This window comes from Nannospalax galili, unplaced genomic scaffold, assembly GCF_000622305.1.
Source record: "Nannospalax galili isolate Female #2095 unplaced genomic scaffold, S.galili_v1.0 scaffold218, whole genome shotgun sequence".
NCBI lineage: Eukaryota > Metazoa > Chordata > Mammalia > Rodentia > Spalacidae > Nannospalax > Nannospalax galili.
The window spans coordinates 933,631-950,260 of NW_008343207.1; the positions used below are offsets into that span (position 1 = coordinate 933,631).

Here is a 16,630-nt window from a genome sequence, read left to right on the forward strand (position 1 = left end):
ATTCTGGGTGTCTTGTTCCCCTACTGTGAGTTTGATGTCAGTGGACAGGTTTCAGGAAGTGGCAGATTGGCAATGAACACAGTTATGCTCTTTGGCCAAGTACTCTAAGTGCGATTCCGTGTCCCCAAGTACCATGCAATTGCTCAGCACTTAGGTGAGGCTGCCTGCCCCTGTATCACTGTGGCAGGTGTGCCTCCGCTGGGCATGGTCCTTTGCTGAGCACCAGTGGTGCCAGCATTGTGAGATGTAAATGGACAGGGATGTGAGCATGAGCATTATCTACAGTGCACAGTGTACACGAATGTCCCTGATGGGGCCTGCAGCTTACTCGGCAAGTCCTTTATCCCTGCAGGGTGACCTTGCTGAGATTGTCTTATTGAGCACCTTCTGTTTTCTTGGTTCATTCCTTGGTACCGCCATGACAGGGTCCTCCTGACAGACTGTAGTGGCCCAAACCTTGCCATCTGCAGGCTACAGTCACTCTGGTAATGTGTGTAAAGGTGCCCCCTCCCTGTTGCAAGCTGCTTGAAAGACTGCAGCCTCCCTTCTTCCTGATACTCTGCTATCCACCCACTTCCTCTTCCCAGTTGCCATTTCCCCAATCCCAAAGTCTGTCTCTTGCTTGGACATTTGCAGCAGGTCCCCAGGTGTGCTGCCCATGTAAAGCACCCTGCACCTGTCCTTCCAGCATCTTCCCCATTGCTCCTAGAACACAGTCTATCTCTGTCTCTCTGTGGGGCTGTGACTTCCTCCCATCTAATTCAGTGACTCTGGTCTCTTGCTATGGCAGTGCTCCCTCCCTGGAGCACTCTGCTGTCCTGCTCCCATGACTGTTCCAAAGCCTGCCCGTTGTGCATAGTGACACCCAGCACTATGAAGTTGTGCCTTCCCCATGCCTCCTTCCCTCACCTGGGCATCCCTCTGCCTCCTTTCTGCACTATGTCTGTTTTGGACATTTGTGTGAATTGGTTGCATATAGTGTGGCTTTGTGTCAACTCCTGTCACTCACTATGATGTCCTTGTGGTCATCTAGTGTGGTCTGTGTTCCCCAAACTCCTTTTTATGACTGAGTAGTACTCCACTGAATGGGCAGACCACACTGGTGGACTTTTGTAATCTGTGACTGTTGGGAATGGGGCTCGTCTGAACACTCTCACATGTCTGTCAGAGTCCTTGTTGCAGTTCCTTGGGTCTGTGCCTGAGTGGAATTGCCAGGTCTCTCAGTAATTCTATGTTTAGAATTTTGAGTACCTGCCAAAATGTTTTCCTATTTTTTTTTTCTGTTTTTCTGAGTTGGCTACATTAGTAACAAGACTGAGGGAGGGGGAAGTGTTAAGTGCGTTGGCTAAGCTCGTAGTAAAGAGGAGATGGGGTCCCCAGAATCCCCAGCTTTGGGGCCACCCTGCTTATGAAGACATTGGTAGGGGCTGGTAGAATGACCTTGGGTGTTATAGTGGACACTGTGTGAGCCTTGGGGTGGGAAGCCAGCCATGCCGGGCTGAGGTGTGAGGTTCCCACGGGTGGCTTGGAGAGGTGACCTCTGCCTTCACAGCCTGTGCCAGGATTTCCACAGGCTCAGAGGTAGATAGTGTGGATTGCTTCTACCACCACCCCCAAGCCCCAAATCAAACAGCAGTTTCGAGGCCACCCACTGTGCACACAGTGCTGAACACGTGATGGTCTTGCTTCTCTAGAGATACAAGCCCTGTCAACCTGGAGGTGGGGTTTGTGTGCTATGCCAGGGTGAGGCTGCAGACCCTGACAGGTCTGGAAGCAGGCTGGGAGTGTTGGGAACAGGCTTGGATCTGGTTCCCTCTCCCTCTCCAGAGGCCAGTGTCTCCTCTCTGCCATGTTGCCCTCCATGAAGGGGCTTCTCTTCCTCCTGCCACAGGGTAATTGTGTTTGGCTGTAGTATCTGGGTGGCAGGCACAGGAGTAGTGATGGAGACAGTAACAGAAGTATGTTGCACACGGGGGATTAGGAGGCAGGTATGCAGTAGAGGTCCTCTTGTGTACAATTGGCATTAGTCTTTTATTATGTTTTTGATATATATATATATTTACTTTGTGTGCATGTGTGCCCACAGAACCTAGAAGGTGTTGGAGCTGGAGTTAATCTCATGTCTTTTAGAGGAGCAACAAATGCTTTTTATTTTATTTATTTATTTTTTTGAGACAGGGTCTTATGTAACCCTGGCTGATCTGGAACTTGCTATGTAGACCAGACTGGCCTCAAACTCACAGAGAGCCAGCCACCTGCCTCTGCCTCCCAAGTGCTGTGATTAAAGGCGTGCACTACCACACCTAGCTTAGCAGCAAGCACTCTTATTACTGAGCCCCTGGCATTTGTCTTTTGAAAAATTTTGTGTATGTGCTGGGAATTTAACCCAGGACCTCGTGAATGCTAGGCAGTTACTGTTTCTGGACCATTATTCCACCAAAGTTGGCTCCACCAGCCCTTCACTGGGAGGTTCTAGACAAGTACTTATTGCCTGGTCACACCCTCAGCCTCTCACTGGAGGATTATAGTCAGGTGCTCTACCACTAAGCCACATCCCTAGCCCCTCACAGGGAGGGGTGGTGGGATTCTGTGCAGGTATTCTACCACCAAACCATGCTTTTAGTCCTTCAATGGAGTATTCTAGGCAAGAGCTCTGTGGTGGAGCATGCGCCTGGCCCCTTACTGAAGGATTCTAGACAGGTGCTCTTCTACTGAGCTGAACCGTAGCCCCTTACTGGGAGATTCTAGGCAGACACTCTACCACTGAGCCAAACCCCAGGTCCTTATTGGGGGATTCTAGGCAGGTGTTCTACCATTGAGCCATGCCCCCAACCTCTCACTGGGGAATTCTAGGCAGGTGTTCTATCATTGAGCCATGCCCCCAACACCTCACTAGGGAATTCTAGGCAAGTGCTCACCCACTGAGCCAAAACCCAGCCCCTTACTGAGGGATTCTAGGCAGGTGCTATGCCACTGAGTTATATCCCCAGCCCTTTTCACTTTAAATTTATTTGGGGGGGGGCACTGTTCTGTAAATAAACCCCCACCCTATACTCTGTTAGCAAGCTCAATAAACTCGTTAGGATTTGAAAAAAACAAACAAAAAAACCAGAGCTAATGGAAACCTTCATTATTCCACCAAAGTTGGCTCCATGTTACCAAATACCTTGGTCTTTGATTTCTTATTTCTATTCTCCCCTCCCCCTTAAACTTCATTGTGTATATATTTTTATGTAACCTGCTTCAAGTTGTTTCTGGAAAAATGTGTTAAAAATTGCCTCTCTTCGGAATAATAAAAAAAGTAATTAAAAATTTAGTTTTAGTTTATTTTTATTTTATGTGTATAAATGTTTTGTCTGCATGTATGTGCAATGCTCATGGAGTCAGAAGAGGGCATTGGATTCCCTGGAACTGGAATTATGGACAGGTGTTAGCGGCCATGTGAATGCTGGGAACCTAGGTCCTTTGCAAGAGGTGCCAGTGTTTGTACCTACTGAGCCATCTCTCCAGCCCCCCTTTTTTACTTTTTTATTTTGAGACAGGGTCTCTCTTAGTTCCTCAGGCTGGCCCTCAACTTGCAATCCTCTGATGTCAGCCTCCCAGGAAGCTGGAGGACAAGCCCAAGCCCTGGCCCCGGCTATGTTGTCTTCTGACTCTCCTGCTTCGTGCACCTCTCTGTGTGCAAGGGTGTCTGGTGCTTCTCTCACTGAAGCAAAGGGATGGACTTTGAAGAGCACATAGTGTATGATATGATGGGGTGGGCCTGGGCTCTGTGTGTGGCACAATCACGGTACGTTGCATTGGCGCCATCATATTAATCATGAAGGTCAGGGATATCACAATCTACAGTTTGGAGATGATAAAGCCAAGGTTGTGAGAAGGGAAGAGACTCTCTACAGGCACACTGCTCCAAGCCAGCAGCATGGTTCTTGGTCCTGTGTTCATAGCATCATGTACATGTCTCACATGGATGACTTCTGAAGTAGCCATGGTGTCATACGGGGCTCTGGGGTCCTTGTCACTCAGTGTTTAGAAGATATGCAGCCCCTGTTTGTAGGGCGGCTGCCTTTGCCCCTCCTACTTTCCCTGTTTGACAGAATTCTTGGTGGCAAGTGACAGACAGCAAGACAGCCAAGGTCATCAAAGCAGAGCACACAGAGGAGCTGCCGCTGCCCAGGGTGCTCTGAGGGGGTCAACTCTGCTCTCGGGACACCAAGTGGGCTGTCTACTGATTTGTCCACTGGACTCAATTAAGATGGAGTTCTCTGCTCATCCCTCAGTCAGCCAGCCAGTCACAGACTCTCCAAGGGATGCAGCAATCTGATTGGTCAGGCTGGGGTCACAAGACTCTGGAGTCTGGTTTGGAAAGTCAAGTCCACACTGGAAGAAGGTGGGGTGGGGAGGAGTGCACAGTTAGCACCTGTGGTTTTTACCCCTCCCCCATCATTCCTCCACATTGGCCTACCCACAGGATGACCTAGGCTGACTGCTGCTTGGGGGACAGGCACCAGCTATGACGGGGGAAGGGGACATCAGAGTGAAACTGTAGGGAGCTAGGAGTCCCCTGTCTCCTCCTTACCCTGGTCACTTATGCTGCAGCCCCAGCCTTGCTCTGGGGTACAGGGTGTGGAGGGGAAGAGAGTTTTATATGAGAGGTTAGTAGAGGGAAGGGAGAAAGGCCGCGGAGTCCCAGACTTCACTTCTGCACCTCTCTCCTTATCTGGGGTCCCGTTCTGCCATCTTTGAGGCTGCCGCGCTCTTCTAGTTCTTCTGTCATAGTCATGCTCGCTTCTGGCTGGAAGGCGCTGTTGATCCACCCTGGAACTGTTTGGGACCCTCCTGCCCAGGATGTTCTTATCTGGCCCTGGCTGTCCCCACGGTGACCCTCAGAGTCCAGTTCCCTGACCCCAGCTTGCACCAGACCAACCTCATGTTGGTCCTGTCAACATCATGGTGTCATTCTGACTGAGGGACAGGAGGGTGACCAAGCAGTCTTGCTCTGCCTGGGTCATTCAGCCACCCCTGCTGACCCAGGCCTCCCCCTCCTAGGTCACTTGTGTGCACCATTCTGCTGGCACACATCCCAGGACAGCCCCGACAGCTGTGGGCTGGAGCTGCCAGGGGATTTTGGGGAACCTTGCCCTGGAGACCTGGAAAGCCCCAACGGGTGTGGGAGCTGGGTAGCCGGCTGAATGGGTGTGGGAGCCATTGGGGCAGCCATGGGGATGGTATCCATGTCAGGGCTCCTGAGCCTACTATGTGAAACCGTGGCTGGTAGGGAACCAGCTTGTTCCTCACATAGTGTGTGTGGTGTGGAGGCCAGGCCTTGTGGCTCTAGGCTGTCCAGAGGTGGAGGCAGCCTGGGCAGGAGGAAGGACTAGCTACAGTGACCTGTGCGGAGCAGCTGCCTTCAGATCAACTTGTTTTCTTTGTTTTCTCCACAGGGCAGCCTGCCAGCAGATGACTGGAACCAGCCTGTAGTCCTAGTGGCAACTGAGAGTGTATCGGGCCACAGAGCCCCTCAGATCTTACCACCATGTCAGGATCCACGCAGCCTGTGGCACAGACGTGGCGGGCTGCTGAGCCCCGCTATCCGCCCCATGGCATCTCCTACCCCGTGCAAATTGCCCGGCCACACACGGTAAGGGGTGTGTGTGCTTAGCACCACCTCTGCGACTCGTCTGCCCCTCTTGGAGACAGGCTGCTTATGGCCCTGGACTCCATGTGGGAGTAGGGACCACTCAGAGGCCACAGATAGCCTTAGGCCCTTCCTATGCCCAGGACATATGAGGTCAGATGCCTCATCTCAATTTTAAAGATGAGAAGGGCATCCAAAAGTGGAGGCAGGAGGACAGTGAATTTCAGGCCAGCCTGGGCTACAGAGCCTACAGAGCAAGACTGTCTCAATTTGGGAAGGTGGAGGCTAGGGCCATACTCAGTGGAGCCTCTGCCTTTCTCTTGATGGGCAGTGGAGTACCTGCTGTGTACATTACCCCTGCCCTTCCTTGCTTTGGGACTAATGTGGTTTCGGGTGAAAGCCATCTTCCTCCTATCCTTGTTGTCTTCATGTTTATTCAGATATGAGACTCTGGGGTTTGGCACATGCCTCTGATTTGAGACCCAGGGCAGTTGTTTGCCCCCACCATGGCCCACTGAGAGCCTCTGAGCTGTATCCTCCTCTCTGATTTCACGCAGGAGGCCCGTTCCCTGCAGTGCTTCTTACTGCAAAGTGGGCAATAGGCTGGGTGTTTAAATTCTCTCTGTGGGCCTTTATTGTGTACCTACTGTATGCTGTGTCTCTGGCTGTTCAGTGAGTGGGTGTGAGACCTGGTAGTCACAGCTGGATAGAATTGGCTTGTTTGTGTATGTGTGTACATGGGTATGTCTTTCCTTCCTGGGTGTACAGTCTGTTTCTGTGACACAGAACCATAGTGGTGTGGGACCTGTGAGTGAGGAGTACTTTCCCATAAGCCTTGGGGCCAGGCCTCAGGGTACAGAGCTGTGGGCCTAGGTGCAGAGGCAGCTGTGGTGAAGGGTGTCCCCAGCCCTAGTGGAAAGAATGTTCCCTGGGGAAGGTGGGGGGGCATACCTGAGGCGGAGGGAAAAGACAATCCATTGCCCATAGGGTTAGCCACAGCAGTGTTGGGGGTCCTGCACCCTCATGCCACCACTCATTGGGCACTGGGGACTGTCATATGTCACCACCATCACCACTGTCACCAACAGCAAGGACAGCAGTTCTCAGAGACAATGAGGAACCCAGACTCCCTTCTCAGTGTCTTGAGCCCTCAGTTTTGTTACCCATAAAGTGGGCGTAATGGGAGCACCCACTTTCTAGGTGCTTCTAAGGTCACAACAGCACCCATACATGCTCTCCTATGCCTGTCTACTGTTGTGTGTACTCTTTCATTCTCTGCCACTTCCTGGAGGGACCCACCCTGCCCCAGGGACCACTGTCAGATACCTTTGGCTTTCCTAGTGCTACTCCTCATCCGCCCCTGCATGGACCCAGTCTCAGGAAATCTTCTGGCTGCTGTAGCCTCTGCCCTCCCATTTGCCTTCCTGCTCTTTGCCCCAGTTATATCCTCTCTCTGGCATTTAGGGTCACTGACTGACCCCAGGCACCTCCCCTTTTCCTGCTGGGTCATCAGTGACACAGGATGTGGCTGGACAGGACCTAGTGGTCACCAGCCCCTCTGGGGTGAGTGTGGCCTGAAGAGACAGTTGCAGGTTGGAACATGTTTGCCCTGTGTAGGGCTGTGCTAGGAGTGTGTACTCCTTCCCAGGGGAACTTACTCCCTGGCTTCCAGCCCCCTGCTGGGGCTACTAAGCAGGCTCTTCTGGTCCCCAGGACAGGTAGAGGGTCTTATTGTTAATGGAGAAAGGTCTTCATCCCTTATGTGCTGGCTTGGTGAGGGCTGGGGTCTATGATCTGGAGCTCCCCAACCCCTTTTTGCAGCTTCCCTGTGGACCCCCCCTCCCCCCACTCTGTCCTGTGGCCCACATATGGGCAGAGCATAGCCAGGAGAGACCATCTTTTCCCTTAACATCTTTGTCTTGTGAATGAGAAGGCATCGAAAAGGGGAAATTGAGACACAGCAAGGCTGATGCCCCTTGGGGAGCACAGCATCTGAAGAAACCATGTTCCAATTCTTGGTGTGGTGGCCAACTGGGTCTCCAGTGACCTGGGCCTTGGAACCTATGAAGATCAGGTCCAGGGACCCTTTCCAGCAGGCCTGACTTCTGGACAGCCCCTCCCTTTCACTTCATTTAAGTAGGAGGTTATAAATTTCTGGGGTTCTAGTGAGGTGATGTCATACATGGACTTTGAGCTGGCCTCAGTGTGCTATGAAACTAGGGTCCCCTTGGGGGCCTCTTGTCTCTCCAACAGTCGGGTGTTAGTCCCCCTCCCATTACCTAGGGGGCAACATTCTTTCTGAGGGCCCCAGGCCATTGTCCCAGTCCCTGAACAATAGATGCTGAGGGGTGTGAGAGCCACATACTTGCAGGTCAGTGCCCATGTGCCAGTGATACCTGATAAGCTGGCTGTCCCTAGCCTTGGCCTTGGGCCTTGGCTGACTTGGCTATAGGATGGACTGGAGAGCTAATGTCCAGTTGATCACAAATTCTGCCATGTAGCTTGGCCTGGCTCTGTCTACCAGGACTGTGTTGTGTGCTAGGTAGGACATTGGTGACCTGGAAAGGTGGGTGCCCCTGAGGGTCCTGTGCCACCTCCACAGGTCACAGCACTGCCTCAGGTTCCTCGTTCACCCATTTATCTATTCATTTGTTCATTCATTCATTCATTCATTCATTCATTCATTCATTCATTCATTCATTCACTCATTCACTCATTTATTCACCAACTTGTTCATTCACTTATTCACTCTCTTATTCATTTGTTCTGCAAATGCTGATCTGGCATGTCATGTGATGACCTCTAGGCTCCCGGGGACAGAGCTGTGAAGACGAAGAAGCCTTGGAGAGCAGACATTCTCTTGGGAAACAGCAAGAAAGATTGGTTGAGGTTAGGCGAGGCATTCTCATTCACTCATTTATTCACCAACTTGTTCATTCACTTATTCACTCTCTTATTCATTTGTTCTGCAAATGCTGATCTGGCATGTCATGTGATGACCTCTAGGCTCCCGGGGACAGAGCTGTGAAGACGAAGAAGCCTTGGAGAGCAGACATTCTCTTGGGAAACAGCAAGAAAGATTGGTTGAGGTTAGGCGAGGCATTGGGGGATAGGGGGCTGTCTGAAAAGCCAACATTGCAGCTGGGCCCGAGGGCAGGGCAGGGCAGGCCAGGTGTGTGGTGTTGATTTAAGCAGTGTTTTAGGCTGAGGTGCTGTGCGTGAAAAGGCCCTTTGGTAAGGCTCTTGGGGTAACCCCCATTGTTTCAGGAATGATCTGTGACTCTGGGGTCACAGGAGTGACTTTAACTGTGCCTTGTGCAGTCCCTTACTTTCCTGGACTTGCCCTGATGCAGAGTGCCACCTGGGATTCCCTGCTTGTTCTGTTTGGTCTGGAAATATGGAGGAGCTGGGACAGGCCTCCACTCCCAAGTCAGGCCCGCTGTGGCTGTCTGCTGGTGAGCTCAGTGCTGTGACTCTCCCTGCCCTGTTTGTCTGCAGAAAGCCAGCTGAACCAGGTCTGCACTACTGATCTGTATGTTCTTGCTGGGTGACCTGGCGGGGCCCCTCCTGCTTGCTGGGCCTGTTGCCTCCTCTTTGTGTTGACCACACACAAAGTCTCCCTGCGTGACTGCCTTGGAGGGGGCTACATTAGTCAGCGTGTGCACAGACTTGGCTCCAGGGACCTGAGATGGACCATTGGACACTATTGTTTGCTGCTGATGTTGCCATTGCCTATGGCTTCTGCTCTCAGCGCCCCCATCTCCCCAGTATGACCTCATGGGCCCTACCCCTCTCCAGCTCTTGTTTCCACAAAGTTTCAGGCCCCATTTGGAGATGCTCCGAGGTTCAGCCCTCAAGGCCCTGTCATGGGCTGGAGATGGTGTGGAGGCTGCAGGAAAGGCCGTGGTCCTCCGTGTTGAAACTCCAGGCTGGGAAGCTGAGGTGGAACCCATGTACTAGCCACCTCTTCCTGCTTGTCTTGAGGGTGGGAGCAGCCTGGATGCTGCTTTGTCCCTCCCTCCTTCCCTTCCTCCCTTCATTTTTTCCTCCTCCTCCCCTTCTCTTCCCTTCTTCCTCTCCTCCTCCTTTTGCCCTCCTTCTCCTCTTTATCCTCATCTCTTCCCACCTCCTTTTCTTCTTTCTTCTCCCCCCTCCTCCTCCCCTCCCCTCCCCCTCCCCCCTCCTCCGACAGGAATTCTGAACCACAGCTGGTTCCATACCCCGCCCCCTCAGTTCTGCAGTACTCCTTATGTACTCTGTGTTTGCTAGTGAGCTCCTGCTGCCATGTGTCAGGTGCCATGGGACACCCAATGAGGCTCAGCCTTTCCCACCTTGTGCAGGCTGCTGTCCTCGGCTCTGGGGGTCCCAGGTAGGAGCATCTAAGCAGAAGGGAGCAGACTGAGGCCCAGGGGATCGAGGACATGTCCACAGGTGCCATAGCCCTGCGTTGAGCTGCTTTCTGTTCACACAGGCTAGCTGCCTATGGAACCTCCCTGGAGTACTGCCTTTAGGGTCCTCTCTGAGGATTCTGCTGGTTCTTCCCACAGGATCTTTTGCAGGGTCGTTCCCATGGGACCTTCCTGGGGAATCCTTTGCACAGGGTCTTTTTTCAGGATCATTTCTGTGAGGTCTTCCCTGCAGGGTCCAGTCTCTAAGGTTTCCTGGTTGTTCATCCTCTGGTGTCAGGGTTCCAGAGGCTTCTACATGTCTGTGTACACATTCTTAGTCCACCTGTCTGCTGTCATCTGATTCTGTACAATAATAATGCTTTAAAACGTAAAGACAACAAAAGATTTTTAGAGAAAATGGGAACAATTACAGCAGTGCAAACCCAAACAAAAAGTAACCGAAAAAGACAATAACATTTGCAAGAGGGACTAAGTTACTTATAGTTCAGGCTCTCTGCAGCCGGACCCAGGTCAGATATCACTAATTGACATTACTAATTTTTTGCCATATAGTATAAGCAAATGTCCAGGCATGCAGAACTAACTGGGCTGGTCCAGGTAGAAGCCCTTCTTTTTTCCTTAAAGAGTTGGGCATTTCTTTTTATCTGTCTCTGTCTTGATCTCATATCTCCCCGCTCCCCCCATTATAAAGAGGGTGATCCTGGCCCTTGTTTTGAAAATGTAAGAAGGCTTTATTTAGGCTTGTGTGATCCAGATTAAGACTGAGTAAAATTGAAGTGTGTCCATGAGCAGTGAGGGTTCCCTGGGGGCACTGAGCAGAGACTCAAAGGCTGGGAGATTTGCTGTGCACCCACTCTTTGGAACTTTTGCTGTAAGGGTGCGTCAAGGTCAAGGCCTTCTTTACCTACAAGCCCAACCTAAGAGTGGTCAGACCTGTGAAGTCATGACATGAAGTTGCTCAAAGAGGGAGTGCAGCCTGGGTCCTCTCCTGAAGCTCTGTGTGCAAGCTGTTCTTTCTCATGGTGGCAGGGGTCTGAGACATGGCCACCATCAGTGCTTGCCATATTGGTACTGGTACATTGACACTGACTACGCCATCCTTCCCTCCCCTTGGTGCTGAAGCCTGGCCCTCTGGGACACCTGTCCACAGAGTTGCTAGGGCGAGTGCTTAGGTCTGCTGAAGGCTGATGCTTTCTTCTACAAAGGATGCTGCCAGCTGTGCTCCTCTTGGCCTTGCATCAGTATTCGGGACCAGGGATCAATGACCTCCTCTCCACTTGTGTGGTCCTCCCTTCAAGCCAGCAGCTGGCAGATGTGGGCAGTGGTGAAGGTGGAGTTTGCAAGCTGACTTCTGTTCTGCCACCAGCCTGTGGCTTTGGAGGGGCTGTGCTTGAAAACTGTCTGGGCTCAGGGGTGCCAGCTGGGAAACAGGTGCAATGCAGGAGCATTGCAGGTCCCAGAGGGCCTGTGTGGGAAGATAAGCCATGGAGGGTCCTGCATAGTAGTTTGTGACCCTCCTGTGCATTGAAGGGTGCTCTAGCAGTTCCTTTCGGCTGATCTGGGCCTTAGAGGATGGTGGGAACATCACTGTGTTACCTGTGGCTGGAGGGTGTAGTCTGGGAACTCTGGACCTCTTGGTGCTAGGTTGCAAGGGTGCTGCCATTGCCCCCTGTGCTTGCTCATTCCTCCCTTTCTCCCTCAGGATGTGGGGCTACTTGAGTACCAGCATCACCCTCGAGACTATGCCTCACATCTGTCACCCAGCTCCATCATCCAGCCACAGAGGAGGCGACCCTCACTGCTGTCTGAGTTCCAGCCTGGGAATGAAAGGTGAGGAGAGGCTGTGGCTCCTTGCCCAGGCTGTGGAGCTGTCAGTCAGGTACATGCGTGAGGCTCTTGGTGGGTAAGCTGCAGGTGGTCAGGCTTGAGCCCTTACCTGTACCTTTTGCCCTAGTAGCATCCCAAGGCCATGACAGGCTGTGGTCTCCCATGCAGGAGTGGCTGTGGACTTGAATGGGGAGGTGGAGGAGGTGGCTATGTCCATCTGCCCATGGTTGGGAAGCATGATCAGGAGCCACAGGCTGACAGGTCCCTGTGCCTGCTGGGATGGCTTGAGAAGTTGACTAGGCCAGGATTAACAGCAAGAATGTTGTGATCAGCTAGTGATACCTGCCCTGGGAAGGTGAGAAGGAACTAGTGTTTGGTGTGCTGGCTTCTCTTACTGTGCCTGAGAGTTACCTGGGTCATGTGAAAATACAGTCTTGCTCAGTTGCAATGGGGTAGGACTCAGGTTCTATATTCTAACAAGCTCAGAAGGGCTGTGGGGTTGCCAGGCCATACTCAGTAGTACAGGCTAGTCAGTTACTGTAGGGCCTCATGCATCAGAACTTTGTTCCTTCTTGTTAAGGAAGAGGAAGAGTCGCTTGGGTCCCACCTCACTGTAAGGGGGTACTCGTTGTATGTACTCAGGTGAGCATCTGGAGTCTTGGACATGAGTCTCCTATGTGATGTGTGTCCATGGCCTCCCATAGGACCCAGGAGCTCCATCTGCGCCCCGAGTCCCGCACCTTCCTGCCTGAGCTGGGCAAGCCCGACATAGAATTCACAGAGAGCAAACGCCCACGCCTGGAGCTGCTGCCTGACACCCTGCTGCGCCCATCGCCCCTGCTGGCCACGGGACAGCCTGGAGGGTCTGAAGACCTTACCAAGGTAAGGCCTAGACCCGCTCATGGGCTACTGCTGCTGCCGGGGGATAGTACCAGGATAGGGTATGGGGCAGGGACAGAGGTGGGAGATGGACAGAGGCTGGGTGCGAAGACAGAGGACAGCTTAGGCAGAAGTGTGTGACTGAGTGAACATGGAACTGCAGTCAGGCAATGAGAATAAGCATGGGGTGATGGGAGGAACTGGGGAAGGCATTCCTAGCCAGCAGGAGTGTGTGCTAAGGGCCTGTGTAGGACTGAGCCTGCAGCTGTTGTCACTGGCTGAAATGAAAGGGGAGTTGGGGTGAGGTCCCTTCAGAGCCTTGGAACAGAGCTGGGAGTTGATGGGTATGAGGTCGGCTCTATATCCACCTTATCACAGGGCTCTATATCCACCTTATCAGGCTGAGCCACAGGGGTAATAGCTTATATAGAATAGTTGTTCAGGACCCCTCAGGATCCACACAGCACCCTAACTCAGCATCTAGGATTGCTGATGTTTGAGAGGTGTGGAGGGGACTCTAGGGTCCCTTGAGGTGAGATAGGACAGGGATGGTACTTCGTCATGTGTGACCTGGAATTAAGAGCCCCTGGTGGACTGACAGACCTTCCTGCTGCCCAGATCCAATTGCTCCTGGGGTGCCAGCCGGATTAGGTGGGTCTGTGTGTGTAGCCACGTTGGCCCGAGGGACCCCAGGGAAGTGTCAGGGTGGGCTCTGTTCCCACTGGGGGCTTTTTGCAGTCCAGTCAGCTCTGCCCTGTGTGTTCACTCACCCTAGGGTGCTGGGGATGAAACTCAGAGCCTGACTCTGAGCTCTACCACCAGTGTTTCACCACCAAGCCATGTCATCACCATCTTTTTATTTTGAAATAAGAGCTTGTTAAATTGCTCAGGCTGGCCTTGAACTCACTGGGTAATACAAGCAGGCCTTGAAGTCACAACCTTGCCTCAGCCTCCTGAATTGCTCCCACAATATTTCTATAACAATAGGCCTGTGATACCAAGCTGGGTTTGATCTAAGCCTTCTGTGTATTTTCTTGCCCCTACTTTGCTGCTGTGCTACCCCAGGTGAAGGACTTGTGTCTCTGAGTCCTGTTTGTACCTTACTAATCAGGGACAGTACCAGACCAACCCTAAGTCACTCAGCCTGCATGGATTAGAGTCTGACTGTGAGCCTTACACATAGGAGGTGCTCAGTGAGCATGTACCTTAAGGATGTTGGTGGTAAACTGAACCAGATGATGGCACCAAACTCCAGCCTCTGGAAGGGGGTAGCACTGGCTTGGGCCCTGGGATGTTCTTGGTGTAATGTTGCAGGATTGCAGCCCATCCTTAGCCTCCTCTGCCTGCTCAGCTTGCTATGTCCCCTGCTTACCTGCCAGGTGTCTGCAGGATGACCTAGTAGGGTAGGGGGAGGTTGCTAGAGATACCAGGAAACATAGGTGGACTTGACTTCCCTGCCACTGGGGTAGGCCCCATCTTCCCATCTATCCCTGGAAAGTGGTGGTCAGTTAGCAGACCTACAGACTGACCTGCCCCATCACAGGCAGCTCTGTCCTCTCTGCTGCCCCCAGATTCCTCCCCCTTCATTCCCTTTTCTCTGTTTAGCCCATTAGCTGGCACCCACACCCCACCCTGGCACATACATGCTTCCCTGTGCCACCATCACTCAGCTGAACTGTGCACTGGCCTCCCTCACCTCTCCCCACTGCCTGCTTCTGCCCCTCCCTGCAATTGGATCTTGTCCATACACCAAACCTCCCCTCAGGCAGGAAAAAGTCCAGATCCTTCAAGTTTACACTCTCAGATCTGGGATGACCCAGCCCTGTTACCTCCCTGAGCCCATCTTCTACCAGCCCCCTGAAGCCCCATTATGGCTCTTAAACCAGCCTCATGGCCCCTGGCCCCACCCCTAGGCCCTGGCACCCTAGCCTGGTCCCCTTTCCTCTCTAATAGCTTGGCTAGACTGATGGCAGTGGGGTCCCAAGGCCATCTGTATTGAGAGCCCTTGATGGGATGTTGTGGCATCTGCCTGGCATGGAGCTCTGCCTACCACACTGGGTCTGTCTTGGGACAGGTATAGATGCTGGGTCCTCCCCCAGCCTTGCACTGTTGGGGATGGATGACCTGCGTCTCCCTCTACCTTCTCTACTGCCTCCCTTTTTCCTGCCCAAATATTATTCTTTTTTCTCTAACATTTCTTTTGCCCTGTGCTTGTTCCCTCTTCCTCCCTCCCCCAGATCTGCCATTCCACTGCCCATCCTCCAGCCCTAGTTGCCTGTCCATCTGTCCTATACCTGCCTGCCTACCTCCGTTACCTCCCTGCCCTGTTGTTATATATCCCTTCCCACAGCTGATTTGCCCTGTCTGTCCGTCCGTCCATCCATCTATCTATCCATCCATCCATTCATCCGTGTCTATCCATTCCTTTCTTCTTGCCCTTTTGAACTGTTACCTCCTTTGCTTCCCCATCATATATTCCTCAGAAGTCCTGGGTCATATGAGTGGTATCACCAGGGTGGGGTGAGTGACCAGTGGCTATTTCTGGCTGGCTGGGGACAGCTTTCCCCATGCATGTACAGTATAGAGGCTTACCTCATCTCCAGTAGTCAAGGAGACTGACTGGTTCCAGTGTTGATGGGCAGCTGACAGTGACAGTCCTACTGCTAAATGGGGGACTAGGGACCAGGCCTGGAGGGGAGTGGCCACTTAGGCCAGTAGAGTAGAGTCCTCCTTCCTGCCTGGCACCCCTGGGCTGAATTGAGGAACTCTAGAGCCAGGTAAGGCCTGTATGGGTGATCAGCACCCAGGAAGACTGTAGAAATGACAAGCTAACACTGAGTGTCAGCTGAGCCTGACATCTGCCAAAGTCTTCTCAGTTGTTGGGGCTGACCTAGGACCCCTTTTTGGAAGTCAGGGTTGGGATTCAGGTAGTCAGCTGGCTCTGTGGCTAGCCCTGTCCTGCTCCCCTTGGGGCACCCAGGGGACTTTTCCCTCCTTACCTAGGAACCCCCTGCTCCCATTATCCCTGAACCTACCCTCCCTGCTTTGTAGAATGCAGGAGAGATTATGAGCAGCCTCAGGGCAGGAGACCTCTATAGCTGGAGAGCAGACTGGGGCCAGCTTGGGGCCTTGTGCCCTCTGGGGACCCACCCATCCAACCTCTGCTGCCACCAGGTACAGGTCACAGCTAACTCTGGGCTTTGTACCTATGTTGGGGACTCATCTAGCTTCTGTTAGCTGGACAACAGGTTAGGGCCAGCTCTGGGCTTTGTGCCTCTGGGGACCTGTCCAGCCACTGCTACCACCAGTTGGTCCCCAGAGCAACTGAATCCCAACTTGGGGCTCCTCTGAGGGTCTTGTCCTCACAGCCACCCAGTGAGGCTTCCTGTGGCTTGGCTGCTCTTGTCTCCTCCTTGGGGTCTCTCTGTCCTGTTTCCTATATCTCTTATTCTCTGTCTCTACTTCTCCTCTTCCTACCATCTGTCCCTCTCTCCCCTGTTCCTGGCTGAGCTGAGCCAGGCTCCTGGCTGACTGCTGGAACACTGAGTTTGAGTAGATGTGGATGGAATTTATTGTGGCCCTGTAAAGTGCACGTGGTTTGTGAGAGGTCCAGCTGGAGGCAGAGCCGGGATTTGAGGAGAGTTTCTGCATCTCTACCACATACTGTTTTTCCACCCAGTGTTCTGCTTTGCCATACCCTCCTGCTCAGGCCTCCAAGTGCCTTTGGAATTCACTGAGCTTTGTTTTAGGAGTCTTCAGACTTTCTCTGAAAGTCCCTTCAGTTCTTGGGGCCTTGGGACACTGGCTTAAGCATGAACCCCAGCTCTTGTAGCTCTTATACTGAAGTCCAGGATTTGGTAGCTTCTGGCAGAGCTCA

General features: G+C 52.6%; 1 protein-coding gene across 9 annotated transcripts in view; it reads left to right on the forward strand.

The window, feature by feature from the left end:
- The window catches only part of Ncor2 (nuclear receptor corepressor 2), a 147,744-nt gene that overhangs the window by 28,325 nt on the left and 102,789 nt on the right, over nt 1-16,630 (forward strand). For 8 of the 9 annotated variants that reach the window (XM_029566526.1, XM_029566525.1, XM_029566524.1 and 5 more), the window contains exons 3-5: nt 5,445-5,641; nt 11,750-11,877; nt 12,579-12,756. In XM_029566526.1, coding sequence (XP_029422386.1) covers nt 5,537-5,641; nt 11,750-11,877; nt 12,579-12,756 — 411 coding nt within the window. In that variant the 5' untranslated portion in view covers nt 5,445-5,536. Of the gene's footprint in view, nt 1-5,444; nt 5,642-11,749; nt 11,878-12,578; nt 12,757-16,630 lie in introns of those variants that run through there. The other variant, XM_029566527.1, reaches the window with a different exon arrangement.